Source organism: Lynx rufus, unplaced genomic scaffold (assembly GCF_022079265.1).
Source record: "Lynx rufus isolate CCGP_SWC_20201006 ecotype Redwood Valley unplaced genomic scaffold, mLynRuf1.p SCAF_13, whole genome shotgun sequence".
In the NCBI taxonomy this organism is placed as follows: domain Eukaryota; kingdom Metazoa; phylum Chordata; class Mammalia; order Carnivora; family Felidae; genus Lynx; species Lynx rufus.
In genome coordinates, this window is record NW_025814827.1 from 3,183,888 (window position 1) to 3,201,765 (window position 17,878).

The following is a 17,878-nucleotide window of genomic DNA, read 5'->3' on the forward strand; positions in this document are numbered from 1 at the left end:
GACCTGAGCCGAAGTCGGATGCTCAAACAACTGAGCCCCCGGGAGCCCCGCTCCTAGTTTATTTATTTTTTTTTTTAAATTTTTTTTTCCAACGTTTATTTATTTTTAAGACAGAGAGAGACAGAGCATGAACGGGGGAGGGGCAGAGAGAGAGGGAGACACAGAATCGGAAACAGGCTCCAGGCTCTGAGCCATCAGCCCAGAGCCTGACGCGGGGCTCGAACTCCCGGACCGTGAGATCGTGACCTGGCTGAAGTCGGACGCTTAACCGACTGCGCCACCCAGGCGCCCCTCCTAGTTTATTTTTTATAGATAGTATCTTTAAAAATAAATGATAAGTCCTGGGGCCCCTGGGTGGCTCAGTTGGTTGAGCGACCCACTCTTGATTTCAGCTCAGGTCATGATCTCACGGTTCGTGGGTTCGAGGCCCGCTCTGTGCTGACAACTCAGAGCCTGCTTGGGTTCTCTCTCCCTCTCTCTCTCTGCCCCTCCCCTGCTTACGCTCTCTCTCTCCCCCAAATAAATAAACATTAAAAAAATAACGATAACAACACCTGCCATTTTCAGAAAATATAGATTTTTTTTTCCAAGCAGAAAAAGTAGAATTTTAAAAATCAGGGAACTATACAAAAAACAGTTTATAATTACCTCTCTTTCTCTCTCTCTCTCTCTCTCTCTCAATCAGCAATGGGGCCGCAACTAAGATGCAGGCTGGCCCAAAGCTGCAGGGTGGCTCTGACCTCCTCCTCCTGGGCCCCAGGTTGTCCGTGTATGCTGAGGGATGTCTGCCAGCGGCTGGGTCCCTACAGCAGGGCTCAGCCGGAGGCCCCAACACCCCAGCAGAGGAAAGGCACAAACCTGTACCATTTCAGGGATCTGCTGGAGCTGTAGTGAGGACAGAGGCAGAGGGGTCTTCCTGTGCTTCGGGAAGTTTTTCTGGCTGCAGAAATCCCAGACTGAGTCTCCCAAGTCTCCCAAGTCACCCCAAGTCTGGGAGGGGCTGTGTGTGGGCTGGAGCCAACAGGCCAAGGAGGGAGGCTGACTGCTTTGTCAGCTCGTTTAGCCTTGACTTGCTGCTTATAAGCTGGGCCGCAGGGGCCCAGTGCCAGAGTCACCCTGGGACAGCATGCTGGCCAAGGGGTTCCCTCTTCGCTCAGTCCTGGTCAAAGGCTGCCAGCCCCTCCTGAACACCGCACGGGAGGGTCCAGGGCATCCCAGGGCGCCCACTGGGGAGGGGGCTGGGATCTCCACTCAGATTCCCCGCCCCTTCAGCGAGATCCCCTCCCCGGGAAACAACGGCTGGCTAAACTTGTACAATTTCTGGAGGGAGATGGGCTCACAGAAAATCCACTATCACCAACTCCAGAACTTCCAGAAGTATGGCCCCATTTACAGGTAAGCCTGGCAGATTGTGGGGCTCATGGGATAGGGTAGAGGGCTGCCCATCCTAGATATAACAGGGCTCCATTAGGAAAAACTGTTCAAGAGAGAGGTCTCAAACATAAAGCCATTAACATGAACTTAAAGTCAAGAAATTTAGGATGAAAAAATCTGCTTATAGGCTCAAAAAAACAGCCAGCAACTCAAGGTTCTGTGAAACAGGAAATACCAGACATCGCACCGCTGGTTTAGGCCGGGGGTCCCCTTCCCCAAAAGTCCTGCCCTCCATTCCAGGCTCTGGTCTACTTCTGACTTGTTTGTTGCTTGCCTGGGGCTGGTGGCAGGAGAAGGGAGAAGGCTTCCCAGACAATGGGTTCAGTTCCCAGCCCTGAGGCCTCAGGTCCTACGCGCTTTGAAATCGACTAGGGGGAGGTGATCAGGGCCGAAGCCCTGTTAACTGCCTCCCTGCCTCAGCCGTCCTTAAGACAGCTTGGAAGGTAAGTTTGTCATCCCACTGTGGGAGGAAACTGAAGCTGGAGAGGTAAGGATTCTTGCCCTGGTCTCCTGCTGGGGTGCCGGCCTCACCCCTCAGCCCTGCGCAGCTCTGGAGCAGCTGATTTTGTCCCTTCCCCTCGGCTGGGCCACAGCTCCTCTTCTCCAGGCATCTGCCTTGATTTCTGCCTCAAGGAAGGGGCCTTTGGTCTTTTAGCCTCTGAATGTGCTTCCCCCCCCTTCCCCTATTCCGAGGGACGGGGTCTGCGGGCTGCCCTTGGTGGGAGGCCTCACTCGTTCTGATTTAGCTATGCACCTTCCAGGCACACCTGGGCTTTGTTCTGAGCAGATACTTAAGAGACTGGAGGTGGTGGAGGTGCGGGTTGGGGGCAAGGAGGGGACCCAGGGAGGGACGGTGCATTTTCCTTTAAGTGAAAGGGTCAGGATGGGGAAAGGGCATTGATAGGATATGTTGGCTGTCTTGAAGGGGGGGTCAGGACGGGAGGGCAGGCAGGGCAGGCGTGTTTGTGGAGGGGTGCAGCTGCTCATTGGTCAGGGTTCCTTCCTCCTCCTCTCCCGTCAGGGTTCCTACCTCCTTCTCTCCCAGAGCTGGTTGGAAGCAGGGAGTCCCATCCCGCACCCCCCCCCCCCCCCCACGCATTGCCCAGCACAGAGAAGATGGATCCTCCCTTCCTGCTCCCTTCGCTCCTCCTCCTTCCCTGCTACTTCTCCCTCGGGTAGGAACCTAGGAACTCGTATTTTATCAAGCCCCTTCTGTTTTCTGAGTCACTATCATCTGAGCCTCTCGACGCATCCTTGTATTTGATGTTACTATTCACATTTTACAGATGGAGAAACTGAGCCAGGAAGGAGAAGGTCATTCCTGCGTCTTGCCAAGGTCACACAGCTTGTCAGGGCAAAGCCAGGGCTATCTTTGGAACCCCAATTGTCTGACTTCTAGTTCAGTGTCACTGTTATGTTCTAACTTATAGCCCAGAAATGATACATTTGTGAATAAATGAGAATAAACAATTCAGAAAATATAGACAAGCACAATGGAAAATTGCAATCAGACACAATCTCAATTTTGATAATATGTATATTTTTTATTTGAGAGAGAGACAATGCACGATGTAGGGGGAGAGAGGCAGAGAGAGTAGAGAGAATCTCAAGCAGGTTCTGCATTCAGAGGGCCCAAAGATGCAGGGCTCGATCCCACAACTCGGATCATGACCCAAGTGGAAGTCAAGAGTCGGACGCTCAACCTACTGAGCCACCCAGGCGCCTCTCAATTTTGATAATATTTATGTAACATTAAGAATGTGAATATATTATGTATGCTGTTTGTTGGGGTCCCACAACGACATATGGAGGACTTCTTTCCTCTTTTCTCTCTTTAATATAATTTTAAAAGGCAGCACGGTAGTCCGTAGTGTGGATAAGCCTTATGATGGTAGCCAGTTCTTTAAAGTGGACATCCAGCCCTCTCTGGGGTTTTTTGCTATTAGACACGAGGCTTATCCATCAGGCATCATTGTCACGCTTCAGATCACTGCCTCGGGCTAGATTCCCAGAGTTGGAATTGATAACAATGGCAGTTCAAGGATTTTGCTGAGCTGGGTGGGGGGGGATGGGGCTAGTGGTGTGAGGTCGCTTGGTAGCTGGAAAAACACGGAGGGGATTTTCTGGGAGGCCACAGACAAAGCCCAAGGGGACCTGGGAAGGTAGGCTGGGGTGCAATGGGTCAGTGGTTAATGAGGGACCGCTCCCTCTCCCCTCTTCCTCTTTCTTCCCCTCCTCCCCCCTCCCCCCCATCTCTTTGAGGAAGGGGGAGGGGAGAGAACTTGGCTTGGACCTGTGTGTTTTTATATGTTGTCTTATAGGGTGTCTTGAATTAAGTTTCTTAGGCAAAAGGCAGATGCAAGTAAGAAGTGGACTTTTCTGCTGTTTCCCCACAGTTGTGGTTTATGTTTTTCAATTTTTTACTTAAATGTTAGTTAGCACGCAGTGCAATATTGGTTTCAGGAGTAGACTTGAGGGGTTCATCACGTACGTAGAACACCCAGTGCTCATCCCAAGTGCCCCCCTTAATGCCCATCACCCATCTAGCCCGTGCCCCTCCCCCCATCAACCCTCAGTTCTCTATCTTTAAGAGTCTTTGGTGGTGGTGTTTTATTTATTTATTTTTTCAATTTTTTTTTTTTAACATTTATTTATTTTTGAGACAGAGAGAGACAGAGCATGAATGGGGGAGGGTCAGAGAGAGAGGGAGACACAGAATCTGAAACAGGCTCCAGGCTCTGAGCGGTCAGCACAGAGCCCGACGCGGGGCTTGAACTCACGAACCGTGAGATCATGACCTGAGCCGAAGTCGGACGCTTAACCGACTGAGCCACCCAGGCGCCCCTGTGGTGGTGTTTTAATAGAGACTGTAAAGTGCTTTGTGACAGGTATCTATGCCCGAGGCCTGATATTTTACCAGGGTTTTGTTTGAATAGAGACAAAGTGCTTTGTTGGAGTCTGAGGAGAGGCAGGGTGGCTACTCCCAGAATTGCAATCCTAGAGCCTAGAAGGGACTGGCTGGCCGGGCCTATGGACTACCTAGAAAGCTACACCGAGTCCCTCCAGTAGTGACAGGGCCACGCTGTTTCTGAGCTCTGTGGTGGGTGCGAGGCGGGGAGGGTGCTGAGGCTTTGGACGCCCAGGAAGAAGGGCGTGGGAGCGAGGATCTGATGGTCCACGGTAGACCCTGGGTGGGGGCAGGCTCGTCCTGGGGCCAGGCAGCAGCTACCGTGATGGCAAGAGGAACATAAAGCTGTCACTTATCCAATGCCTGACCGGAGTCACTTCCATAGACTGTATCATCTTGTCCGTCAGCAACCCTGTGAGACAGGTACTGTATCTCCATTTTATAAAGAAGGAAATGGACTCAGAAGGGGTGAGCGCCTTGCCTCGGGTCACACAGCAAGGAGTGCTGTGGGATCGGGGTCCACTCCCAGGACTGTTTGCTCTGCAGTCTTGGCCACGAGGCGGTTATATGTGAGCCGGGCCCCGTCCTGATTGCCCCGAGTCTGCATGGCTCTCCGGGAACCCACCCTAGCTTGTCTCCTCTGTTCCCCCAGGGAGAAGCTGGGCAGCATGGAGTCGGTTTATATCATCGACCCTGAAGATGTGGCCCTTCTCTTTAAGTTCGAGGGTCCCACTCCAGAACGATTTTCCATCCCACCGTGGGTGGCCTATCACCAGCATTTCCAGAGACCCCTCGGCGTCCTGTTGAAGTGAGTCCTGGGCCATCTCCGGGGAGCTGGTGGGAGATGATGGGCAGCTGTGCCATGGGGCCTCTGGGCAAATCCCTGGCATCTTCCTGTCACCATAAAGCCGCTGATGGTGAACTGCTCTGCCAGCCTTCAGGGAAGTGCTCAGGCTGAAGATTGTAATGAGTAAATAAAGATCTAGAACAGTTCTCATTTATTGGTTCACGCTTTAAGACCCATCTTTTTTTAAAAAAAAATTTTTTTTTTTAATTTTTAAAAAAAATTTTTTTTTCAACGTTTATTTATTTTTGCGACAGAGAGAGACAGAGCATGAACGGGGGAGGGGCAGAGAGAGAGGGAGACACAGAATCGGAAACAGGCTCCAGGCTCTGAGCCATCAGCCCAGAGCCCGACGCGGGGCTCGAACTCACGGACTGCGAGATCGTGACCTGGCTGAAGTCGGACGCCTAACCGACTGCGCCACCCAGGCACCCCCAAAAAAAATTTTTTTTTAACGTTTATTTATTTTTGAGACAGAGACAGAGCATGAACAGGGGAGGGTCAGAGAGAGAGGGAGACACAGAATCTGAAACAGGCTCCAGGCTCTGAGCGGTCAGCACAGAGCCCGACACGGGGCTCGAACCCACGGACCGTGAGATCACGACCTGAGCCGAAGTCAGACACTTAACTGACCAAGCCACCCAGGCGCCCCAAGACCCATCTTTTTGAGCACCTGCTGTGTGCCAGGCTCTGGGGTACAGTGACAAGGAGGGCAGGGCCCCGCCACCGTGAGTCTAAAGGGGCAGTGAGAATCGCGGACAAGTCGGTGTATGTAAGTGTAACGGACACAGTTGTCCACCAAATCGCTCATCAAACGTTGACATGTGACCATGTCAAGTGTTGCTGAGGATACAGAGAGATGAGAGTTCTCGTGGCTTGCTCGCGGGAGTGAAAGCTGGTGCCGCCACTTTGGAAAACGGTTGGGCATCGCCTCCTGTGGCTGAGTGTTCACACACCTACAAGACAGCAGGTCTGCGCTCAGGGATAGACGCCAAAGCACGGGTCCCCAGGGGACGTGAGCTAGAGTGGTTGAGCAGGGCTGTTCATAAGGCAAAGCCCAGGAAACCACCTAAATGCCCGACAGGAGCGAGAATGAGTGAGTGGTGGCACACACCAGTCAAAGTGAATGGACTCAGTGACCCGCAACCATCCAGATGATACTTAGAAGTGTAAAACTGAGGGAAAAAAGCAAGTCATGACAGTTCTCTAAAAAAGTTAAAAACAGGGGCACTCGGGTGGCTTAGTCGGTTAAGCACCGACTTTGGCTCAGGTCAAGATCTCGCGGCCCGTGAGTTCGAGCCCCACCTCGGGCTTTGTGCTGACAGCTCAGAGCCTGGAACCCGCTTCAGATGCTGTGTCTCCCTCTCTCTCTGCTCCTCCCCGGCTTGTACTCTGTCTCTCTCTCTCTTAAAAATAAATATTAAAAAAATTTTTTAAAAAGCTGAAAACAAGTATACATTTATTATTATAGTTATTAACATTTATTTATTTTTGAGAGACAGAGACAGAGCGTGAGCAGGGGAGGGGCAGAGAAAGGGAGACACAGAATCCGAAGCAGGCTCCAGGCTCTGAGCTGTCAGCACGGAGTCCGATGTGGGGCTCGAACCCATGAACTGTGAGATCGTGACCTGAGCTGAAGTCCAATGCTCCACTGACTGAGCCACCCAGGCACCGCCCCTTTTTTAAATTTATTTTTTTATTTTTTAATTTACATCCAAGTTAGTTAGCATATAGTGCAATAATGGTTTCAGGAGTAGATTCTAGTGATTCATCCCCTATGTATGACACCCAGTGCTCATCCCAGCAAGTGTCTTCCTTAATGCCCCTTACCCATTTTAGCCCATCCCCCTCCCCACAACCCCTTAGCAGCCCTTAGTTTGTTCTCTATATTTAAGAGCCTCTTATGTTTTGTCTCCCTCCTTGTTTTTATATTATTTTTGCTTCCCTTCCCTTATGTTCATCTATTTTGTACCTTAGATTCCTCGTATGAGTGAGGTCATATGATATCTGTCTTTTCTCTGACTAATTTCGCTTAACCTAATACCTGCTAGTTCCATCCACATAGTTGCAAATGGCAAGATTTCATTCTTTTTGATTGCTGAGTAATACTCCATTGTAAATATGTACCACATCTTTATCCATTCATCAGGTATACATTTTTAGAATAATTATAGATCAAACTATATACAAAAACAAGCAGAGGAGTCAGGGTGGTCCCCTTGGCCAGGGAGGCAGGAAGTGGGAGGACCAGGTCGGCCTATGTAAGTTACTGTCAAGTTCCTAGTTTTCGTGTTGCCTGGTGAGTTTGTAATAATATCCTTATAAACAAGCGAAGCCCTCAAACTACAAAGAGGGCTTTGTGTGGATCTCTTTCCAAGTATGGGCCGTAAGCTGAGGTCTATCATTAACCCAGTTCAGGGCACCTGAGCTCCCCCACCAATGGTGCTGGTGGGACATAACCGGGGGTGCAGAGGAGGAGAGATTGGCCAGTTGTATCTGTGCAGGGGCCAGAAAAGGTGAAGTCGAGGGGCACTTGAATGGCAGGAGGTGAACATCAGCCAAGAGGAAGGGCATGTGTGCCGCTGAGGCAAACACTAGAGGATTTGAAAGTTACTTTGAGGTTCTAAGAATAGGAGTTCTTGGCCACAGCAGCAGTGGGGTAGAGGCAGTGGGGGGAGGTCGGGGTTTTGTTCTCCCTATCCTCTTTCTTCCTGCCTTCATGCCAGGCAGAAGCTGGGAGATGGGAGGCCCAGAGTGATGGGGGTGGAAGTGAGTGCCGGGCTCTGAGCTGTGGCTCGGCCTCCTGGGAAAGTCGAGTCAGCCCCCTCTGTGTCTGCCAGGCCTGGGGTTTGTGACCATCAGGGCCTGAGGGCCTGTGTTTTCTCAGGAAGTCAGGAGCTTGGAAGAAAGACCGACTGGCCCTGAACCAGGAGGTGATGTCTCCAGAGGCCATAAAGAACTTCATTCCCCTGCTGGACCCAGTGTCTCAGGACTTTGTGAAAGTCCTGCACAGGCGCATCAAGCTGCAGGGCTCCGGAAAGTTCTCAGGGGACATCAGTGACGACCTGTTTCGCTTTGCCTTTGAGTGTAAGGAGACTGTTTCTGCCTGGCAGTGGTCCTGTGGGTGGGAGAACCCAGCCTCCTACCTTGAGACCCAGCACAGATCCTGAAGAAGCATTGGGATTGGCTTCTGGGATGAACTGCTGGACTCATCCTCTACCTCTCTCTCTCCTGGGACACTGACCTTCGAGGTCTGGGAGGGGAAGGGACAGGGGAAGGTGGTTAATCTAAATGGGGTAGCTGAGGATATGTAGGAGTTTTATAGATGGGGTAAGGAGTCAGGCAGTATGGGAAGAGGGAATGGTGCATGCAAAGGCCTGTGGCTTGATGGCGATCATGTGATCACTGCAGGAGATTCGGGGTGTCCAGAGTTTGGTATGAAGTCAACATTCAAATTCCTGACCAAGTAGGCAGGAAACACTTGGGGCGCTTGGGAGTTTTTAGGTCCAGCCAGAGTGGGTCTTGGATGGCCAATCCACTTTCCCATATGGCCTGTTTTGGGAGATAGCCAATTTGGTCACTTCCAGATGAGAAATTGATCTCCCTTCCCAGGAGGAAAGCCCAGAGGCTGCTTGGGGTGCTGTTGGAGGGTGGGAGGCACAGTTTCAGTCCCGCCTGGGCACTTTCCCTGCTGGAGACTGCTTCCTGCCACCCTTTGCAGGGTCTTCTACTCGCCCCTCTGAAGGACCCGAGTGGCTCCCAGAGGGTAGCTTTCCCTCAGTCCTGCCATTTCCACTGTTTGGGACTCAGGCCTCAGTTTCTTTACTGAAGGAGCCTGAGGTTGGGTGCAGGAGATCCTCTGGGTTGGCGGGGGTGGGGTTCCTGGGGGCTGAGGCCCTCAGATGGCCAGGTCGAAAGGGGCTTTTCTGCCTCCCCCTGCAGCCATCACCAACGTCATGTTCGGGGAGCGCCTGGGGATGCTGGAGGAGGTGGTGGACCCTGACGCCCAGCGGTTCATCGACGCTGTCTACCAGATGTTCCACACCAGTGTCCCCATGCTCAACTTCCCCCCAGACCTGTTCCGTCTATTCAAGACCAAGACCTGGAGGGACCATGTGGCTGCGTGGGATGTGATTTTCAATAAAGGTGAAGGCTGGTTAGCCAAGTCTGGGGGCCAGGAGAGCCCTGTCTACCCCAGAGGGTGGGAAACCCAGGCCTGGGATGGGGTGGGTGGGGGGGGGGCGGGGAAAGGTAAGAAATCTCTGCTCTCTGGTGGGCAGGGAGAGGAGGCAGGAAGGCCCCGGAACTCCTGTCCATGGTGGCCTAAAGGCTGGCTGTTGGAGATGGTTAGAAAGAGGATCAAAGACATTCATCATATTCTTCCCAAGAGCCCAGGATCTCCCGAGGGTTAAGGACTGGTGCTCCAGACACAGCTGTGCTTGGTGACAGATTAGGACTTTGGTGAGCGAGACTGGTAAGGTAGGGTGGAGAAGGCAGATGGGGGTGTGGTGTTGACCTCAGACCTAGAACCATATCCCAGCTCTGCCCCCCCCACCCCCAACACTCTCGTGACCTTGGGCAAGCCACTCCTCTTTAGGGCTTCTGTTTCCTAATCTGTAAAATGGGGATGATCTCACCTCCCTCTCTGGAGCTGTGGTCAAGAATTAAATGGATATGAAGGGCTTAGCAGAGAGTGTGTGCTCAGTAAAGTGGCAGCCGAGCAAGCTGGGCTCTTGAACCCGCAGGCACTTGGTGCCTGCCCTCCCCTGCCCTCCCACCTGCAGAGAGCTCACTCTTCCTTTCTCCTCCTGCACAGCGGAGGCATACACCCAGAACTTCTACTGGGACCTGAGGCACAAGAGAGATTTCAACAATTACCCCTGCATCCTCCAACGCCTCCTAAGAAGTCACAAGCTGCTCTTTGAGGATGTCAAGGCCAACATAACAGAGATGTTGGCAGGGGGTGTGGACACGGTGAGGTGGCTGAAGGCACATCCTGTCCCTTCCTGTGTCCCGTGCCCCTTCCTCACCAGTCCACCTCGTTGCCTGAAACCCTACTCATGTGGGGTGGGTCTCCCTTTCTCCAGTTGCATTTCTTAAATCCTAATCCTCTAGGATGAGGAAGGGCCAGGTCACATGGTCACCCATGGTGCATAACTTGAGGCTGATCTGCCAGGTTTTCTTGGCCTGTGAGAACGGAGCACCCGGGCATAGGTGGCGGGCCCAGGTTGCGCCTGGAGCCCTTGAGGGAGGGAGGGGTGCTCCAATCAAAGGTGGAGGACACAGCTTGCTCGATTCAGGAAGGCAGGCAGGCCCGCAGAAGATCTGGGAGCCAGTAGAACATCCTCCCCCTTCCAGACGTCAGTCCCCCATGGTGCCCCCTGTGTCTGGAGGCATGCTCTGTGGTCTCTCCCTCAGGCCCTCTCCACAGGCGGTTCAATACCCCAGAAACTTCTTGACTGTCAACATGTCTCTGGCCTGTGTGCGGTCCCTTTTACCACTATCTTGAACCTTCCCAGGCCGCTGTGATAGTGAGGGCTCATTATTTAGTGTTTATGGAGTGTTAGTTGTGATTCAGGCATCGAGACCGTAAAGATGAATGCTAGAGACCCCAAATGTCCCAAAGGGCCCGGGAAGGAAGGGCATATCAGCGTGCCGGGGCTGTTAGAACAAAGTACCACAGACCGGGTGGCCTAAAACACAGAAATTTATCTTCTCACAGTTGGAGCTAGAAGTCCAAGAGCCAGGTGGCTGGGTTGGTTTCTTCTGCGGCCTCTACTTGGCTTGTAGATAGCTGTCCTCTCCCTGTGTCTTCACAGGGTCTGTGCACGCATGCGCACGTGTGTCTGTGTCCTAACCTCCTCTTCTTAGAAGCACAGCAGTCCTGTTAGATTACGCCCCACCCACGTGACCTCATTTCACCCTAATTCGCTCTTGAAAGGCCCCACGGCCCTCAGTGTCCCACGGTGAGGTACTGGGGGGTCAGGACTTCAGCCTGTGAACTTGGCGGGGACGCGGGGCAGCCCACGACGAGGAGGCTGCATGGGCGCCGATGACCACCACGCCGTGTTGTAGGGTCGGCCGACCAGGCATGTGCCGAGTTACTGACGGTGCCCAGAGGAGGGAGAGAAAACGGTGGCCTTGTAGGACAGGGACAGCGCCCCATAGAGGAGCCGACATTCAGCTTGTGTCTTGAAGGCTGCTGCTGAGAGGAGGGAGAAGCAGAAATTTCAGGACTAGGGAGACACGTGCCAAAGCCCTCGGGTTAGTAACTTTCTTTCCTGGTATCGGATTTCTGTTGGGCTCTAACAGCGGATTGTTGGTCTCTGGGACAGGATGCAGCCGAGCCTTTGAGCATATTTTAAACCTAGTTCATCGTCAGTTATGTAGAAGACAAAACCGCTCACCTATTTTTGGGTAACATTTTTTAAGCCTGTCCTAGGGGCGCCTGGGTGGCGCAGTCGGTTGAGCGTCCCACTTCAGCTCAGGTCATGATCTCAGTGAGTTCGAGCCCCACGTAGGACTCCGTGCTGGCAGCTCAGAGCCCGGAGCCTGCTTCGGATTCCGTCTCCCCCCTCTCTCTGCCCCTCCCCTCCCCAGCTCATGCTCTGTCTCTTTCTCTCTCTCAAAAATAAAATAAGTATTGGGGCGCCTGGGTGGCGCAGTCGGTTAAGCGTCCGACTTCAGCCAGGTCACGATCTCGAGGTCCGGGAGTTCGAGCCCCATGTCAGGCTCTGGGCTGATGGCTCAGAGCCTGGAGCCTGTTTCCGATTCTGTGTCTCCCTCTCTCTCTGCCCCTCCCCCGTTCATGCTCTGTCTCTCTCTGTCCCAAAAATAAATAAACGTTGAAAAAATTTAAAATAAAAAATAAAAAAATAAAATAAAATAAGTATTAAAAAAAATTAAAAAATTAAGCCTGTCCTAGATGGCAGGCAGGCTGCTAAGCTTTTCACATGTATTAACTCATTTAGTATTCACAAACAACACTATGAGGTATGTTACTATTATCCCTCTGTTTTAGATGAGGAAACTGGCGCACAGAGAGGTTAAGTAACTTAAGGTCACACAGCTGGTAACTTAGTTGACTATCGTATTCACTATCTCCCAAGTACCTAGTTTGTGTCAGCCCTTGGAGGTGATAAGACCATTACACACATTTGATCTGAGCCTTAAAGGAGTACATCGTTGCCTCCTAGGTTTGGTGGGGGGCGGCGGGGGTGGGGGCGGTAATTCTAGAATGAGCAAACAGCATGAGGAAGATTTCTGGGCTTTGGGAGCTGTGTGTAGCTAGAACATTAGGGGGCAGGGGGCCTGGGAGCGGTAGGCAAGTGTTGGGGGGAGCCTCACGGGTCAGGCAAAAGCTTCTGGGGCCAGGTAAGGATTTGGAGCTGGGAAGTGGCCTCATGACATTTTTTCCGGAGTGCCCCTGCTGGGAGGAAGGAGACCAAAATATGACCCTTGGTCAGATAGCAGCATGTCCTGGCCCCAGGAGGGAGGGCTGCTTCAGCCTGGGGTCCCCCCTCCCCGTGAAGAATCTTGGACTGTGGGGCTTGACGAGTGTCACTCACGCTTCAGTGAAGGGCTACTGGTCACTGACTCCGGCTAATACTGAGATGGGCTGGTCCATCCCAGAATAGACCGCATTGCTCATTGAAACACGGATGGAAAACGGGTCTGGTGGCTCTGGTTTCAGTATCTTTGGGCCTCACTTTCTTTTCTGTTCCCACAGGCAAGGACTAATGTTTGGGGAAGGTCTAACGGGAGAGGGGTGGGATGGCAGTCATTGGGGAGTACAGCCCTTACAGTAGTAGGATTTGGCTTCCAAAGGCCTCTGGAGTCCTCTGGAAGAAGGCACCAGCTGTATGGGTGACTCTGCTGGCTGGGGAAACAGGTGGGCGCTGGTGACATCGGGGACGAGGGCAGGGACAAATGCTGCCCCAAACATTCCTGCCTGGGGGGTGAGGCAGGCTCTTTGGACGTTTGCCTGTCAAACTGTGTTTTGCTTTCGTGGACGGTGGCCTCTGGATGCAGGGATGAGAGTGGGCAAAGATCCTTGGAAGTGAGAATTTAGCATGGGTTTAGATGCCTCAGGAATGACGGGTCCTCCTTGTCTTCCACACCGCACACTCCCTGCCAGACGTCCGTGACACTGCAGTGGCACTTGTACGAGATGGCACGCAGCCTGAAGGTGCAGAAGATGCTGCGGGAGGAGGTCCGGGCTGCCCGGCGCCAGGCCCAGGGAGACCTCAGCATGATGTTGCAGCACGTCCCGCTCCTCAAAGCCAGCATCAAGGAGACACTGAGGCAAGCCCAACCCTCCCAGGCCCACCCACCTCATCCCCCACATCCCTGGGCAGGGCCGAAGGGAGGGCGTTGGTAGGAAGTGAGAAGTCCGGGGAGACAGCTGGGAATGGCGAGGGAGGAGAGAAGAGTACGGTCCGTCCCCAGATGCCCCCGGGGCACTGGGGCTGAGATGCCTTGCTGGGTGTACAGGCTCTGTCCAGGCCTCAGGGCATCTGCTTCCTTTTCTGTTGTTTTAAAGTTTATTTATTTATTTTGAGAGAGAGAGAGAGAGAGAGAGAGAATGAGCACAAGAGGGGGAGGGGCAGAGAGCGAGAGGGAGATCCCAAGCAGGCTCCGCGCTGACAGCTGACAACGTGGAGCCCCGACGTGGGGTTCGAAGTCATGAACCGTGAGATCGTGACCTGAGCCGAAATCAAGAGTTGGACGCTTAACTGACTGAGCCACCCGGGTGCCCTGGGGCATCAGCTTCTGAATGCCTTCCTCCGGCAGACTCCACCCCATCTCCGTGACCCTGCAGAGATACCTTGAAAATGACTTGGTTCTTCGAAATTACATGATTCCTGCCAAGGTGGGTGCAGCGGGGGAGGGGGGGGCGGGGCTGCTGGCTCTGCCAGTCAGACAGAGGAGGCTGGGGACAGACTGCAGTTGCACACAGATGGGTGGCGATGAGGGTTTCTGTCCCCTCTTTCTCCCTGGAGCTGGCTGGTGCAGCAGTCCAAGTAGGAATGAAGGGCAGGAGTACTGGGCATAGTGGGTGATGGTCCCTGGAATGTTGCTGGAGCCCAGGGTTAGGAGGGAGGCCCCACTGGGTCTCGGGAGCCCTCTGGGGTTGAGGAAAGGGCTGGACAATCCCTTGAGCCATCCCTGGCCTTGAGTCTTCAGTCCTGCCCATCTGATGGGTGAGGCTCAGGGAGGGGTGGGAACTTTTTCAACGTCACACGGTGGGCGGGGTCCCGTGCTGGAACACTGGGCAGCCTGGCTGGGGAGCGGAGGTGGGGAAGCTGAGTTAATGCTCCCGGCTGGGAGTAGATGAAGCCTCTCAGGGCTCTGCCCACCTTGTCCCCAGATGTTGGTGCAGGTGTCCACCTATGCCTTGGGCCAAGACCCCACCTTCTTCCTCAATCCGGGCAAGTTTGACCCAACCCGATGGCTGAGTAAAGACAAGGAACTCATCCACTTCCGGAACCTGGGCTTTGGCTGGGGTGTGCGGCAGTGTGTGGGCCGGCGGATCGCCGAGCTCGAGATGACCCTCTTCCTCATCCATGTGAGTCCGGCCGGGGGCACCTGGCCACCCTGGGCTGGCCATGGCCCTAATGAAGGCAGTGACCCTCCTACTCTCATCTCTGCCCGGAGCCCAGGGAGTACGGGGCTGGGGACATCTGTCTCCCATTATTTGCCTTCCTCCTCCCTGACAGTTTCGGGCTAATCTTCTTATGGCCCATCGGTGTCCCCTGGCCATCTGTTACCCCCCAAGCGGGATGGGACGGGTAAGGGGGTGGGGGGGACAAGGTTTCGTTGAAGCTATAAGGCTGATCGAGGGGACGAGGCACTAGTCATGCATTTTCAGGCACTGTGCAGGGCCAAACAGGAGCTGGCGGTGAGTTCCTCCAGTCACTCACGACAGGTGACATCTACAGGTGAATGAGCCTGGCCCCGGGGAGACAGCCCCTCCCCACCTCTCCTCTAAGCCCACCACCCCTCTTTCTCAGATTCTGGAGAACTTCAGAGTTGAAATGCAACATCTCAGTGATGTGGGCACCACATTCAACCTCATCCTGATGCCCGACAAGCCCATCCTCCTCACCTTCAGGCCCTACAGCCAGGACCCACCCCAGGTGTGATTAGAGAGGGTGGACGCTGCCTCTCCCACCTCTCAGGCCAGCAGGGGTGCTGGAGGAAGGTCGGGGTGGGGCCCATGGCGGTTCTGCTCTTCAGTCCCCAGCCCCCCTCCCCTGCTCCTTTTGGGCCAGCTCTGGGAGGAGAAAGTTGGCCAGGGCACCCCTCTTTCACGCCACCTCTTCCCCTTCTTTTCCTGACCCATGAAGGCAATAAATGGCCGAACCGTGTGAAGTGTTCTCATTTCCGCCCGACCCCCGAGTGATCTATCGCTCCTGTGACGATGCTCCCTGACCTGGGTCAGCAACGGGATCTGGGCACGAATGGGGCACCCAGGGCAGCTGCCCTTGAAGCCAATTCTATTGGGACCCACCTGCTCAGGAGCCAGTAGGATTAACCCCCTTGCTGCCTGGGGCTGGGGGCAAGGCAGAGCGGGTGGCGGGCTATTGCCACTGTGCGGGGAGCTCCTGGAGCGGCGGGCAGAGGGACAAAGGACCTGGCTTCTGTTGAGGGAACAGGGTGGTCTGAGAACAGACTTCCGGGCAGGCCCACCTATCAGGAATGAGATTCCTGTAGACCTCTGACTGGCTGAACTCAGGGTGGGAGTTCCCTATGGGGTCATGAGGACTTCCTGCCAAGGTCAGCTAGAGTTCTGGGGCATGTCCGCAGCTGAAGCCTGAGTGAGGGTCTGGTGTGAGGTGGCCAATCTAGGGAATAAGAGGCCAGTATGTTTGCTTTACCCCACCCGATCTTTCTCTGGGCAGTAGGCAGGAAGACTGTGGCTGGGCCTTTGGTGCGTTATTTGGACTGCCTGACACTGGTCCCAGTTTTGGCCCCCTTACCCTCTCTGAGTTCTATAAGTCCCGACCAGGTGCCTGGTCCCTCCTGGCCCTCTGCTAGCCAAGTCTAAGTTCTGCAGGCAGACAGGGGAGCTAGTCCCGCCCAGGACAGCGGCCCTGCTGCCCTGGTCTCTTCTGCCAGCATCTGAAGGTTCTGAGTCCACTTTTGGAGCCTTTCTACTTTTCCCTACCGTAGAATCATCTTTCTTGTTGGCTTTCTCTCTCTTTCTTGCTTCCTTTCACTTCTCTGGGCCCCAGTTGTCTTTGACTCAGAAACGGTAGGGCTGGAAAGGGCACTACCATCGAAGAAGTCAAGCTCTGCATGGGACAGATGGGGAAATGGAAGCCCAGAGAGGTTGCTTGAGTCACTCAAGGTCACACAGCATGTTTATAACTAGAATCCGGGCCTTCCGACTCTCAGCAGAGGGTTCCTTCCCCTAGCCCCATCTGCTTTCCTGTCCCTGGCTATATATGGACACAACATTGCCCACTCAGCCTGGCCCTGGTTAATGGACTATTTCACACTAACATGTAACTGATTGCCACGGTCAGGCTTTAAGTCTTTCCCTTCCCAAGAAACAGATCAATCGAACTTGAAAGAAGGGATTTCAGATATGAGATGTTTAGGGGCAAGTGGAAAGTCCCAGCCTCCCTCACATCTTCCAACAGAGCTGGCCTCAGGTGGCCTCATTTCTTCTGGAGTTCTGGAAGGGGCTTGTCTCCCTGGCTCCTGCTTTGGAAGGCCTCTTCTCCCCCACCCTCCTGGGTCCACTATGGCCTTTGGCTCTCCCAAAATGGTAGCTTCTGGGACAGGCAGGAGGCTATAAGGCTGCAGCAGAGGGACCGGGCCCAGAGTGGGGTCTGGAAGGAGGAAGCTGGGCCCCCTAGGCTGCCCTACCCCAGAAAAGAGACGAATGCTCACGGACTTACAGCATTTAATGGAGTCATTTGGGGGGTGGAATGAGACTCCCCAGCACACAGAGAGGGAGGTCTGCTCTGGCACTCAGGTCTGCTAAGACTCAGGTCTTCTGGGAGTTCGAGGGCTTGTTGAGCTTTGTCTCTGAGCTGGGCGTCAAGGGGTCCAGCTTTGAGGGTCGCCTGCTGTCCTTGGAGAGGGCCGAGTAGTGCTGTGGCGTGCAGAGCAAAGTGAGGTGAGCACGCCCCTGCCGCTGGGGGCGGGGGATGACCCATTAAAGTGCATCTTGGCAAGCCATGCCTCAGAGGATCCAAAACCTAGTGGGCCACGACTTCGCAAAGGTTCCCACAGCTGTTTAACCACAGCAAGTCAAACCCGATTTCTCCAAGAGCCCCCAGGTCTCAGCAGGTGACTTTGCCAAGGTAGCCCTGTGTTCTCTGTCAGCGTCCCGCCCCCGCGCCCCAACCTCCCATCCTCTTCCGGCCTTTCCGGGAGCCTGGAGATGTGCAGAACACTGATGGCTCAAGGGCAGGAGCCTTCAGGGGTGTTGCTCTGGGGGACCTGGGAGCCTGGGGCTGAGCTTGAAGGGCAGTTGTGAACAGGCCCGTGTGCGCTCAGGACGCCGCCAGTGTTTGTCTCTGGCAACGTTGCTCCCCTCCCTGGCAGGGGTGCGGCACTGCAGTTGCCCGAGCAGGTGAGCTCCTGGGAGGACCCCAGGTGCTAAGGGGCTGGGTGGGGGCCGCAGCTACTCTGCCCATGCTGAAGGACAGCCAGTGCCAGAGCAGTCCAGAAACGCC

The 17,878-nt window shown here is 54.1% G+C and overlaps 2 protein-coding genes across 2 annotated transcripts in view; one reads left to right on the forward strand and one right to left on the reverse strand.

Annotated features, from left to right (window-relative positions):
* Positions 1–1,126: 1,126 nt before the first annotated feature.
* Positions 1,127–15,331, forward strand: LOC124508027 (cholesterol side-chain cleavage enzyme, mitochondrial). Its single transcript, XM_047074422.1, has 9 exons — positions 1,127–1,395; positions 4,995–5,150; positions 8,074–8,273; positions 9,129–9,332; positions 10,003–10,160; positions 13,324–13,490; positions 13,980–14,058; positions 14,557–14,754; positions 15,200–15,331. The coding sequence occupies exons 1-9, from the start codon at positions 1,127–1,129 to the stop codon at positions 15,329–15,331; spliced, it is 1,563 nt and encodes a 520-aa protein (XP_046930378.1).
* A 1,853-nt stretch (positions 15,332–17,184) lies between these two features.
* Positions 17,185–17,878, reverse strand: part of CCDC33 (coiled-coil domain containing 33) — a 106,809-nt gene continuing 106,115 nt past the window's right edge. The window contains exon 21 of the mRNA XM_047075669.1: positions 17,185–17,292. Within this exon, the coding sequence (XP_046931625.1) occupies positions 17,185–17,292 (108 nt within the window). The remainder of the gene's footprint in view (positions 17,293–17,878) is intronic.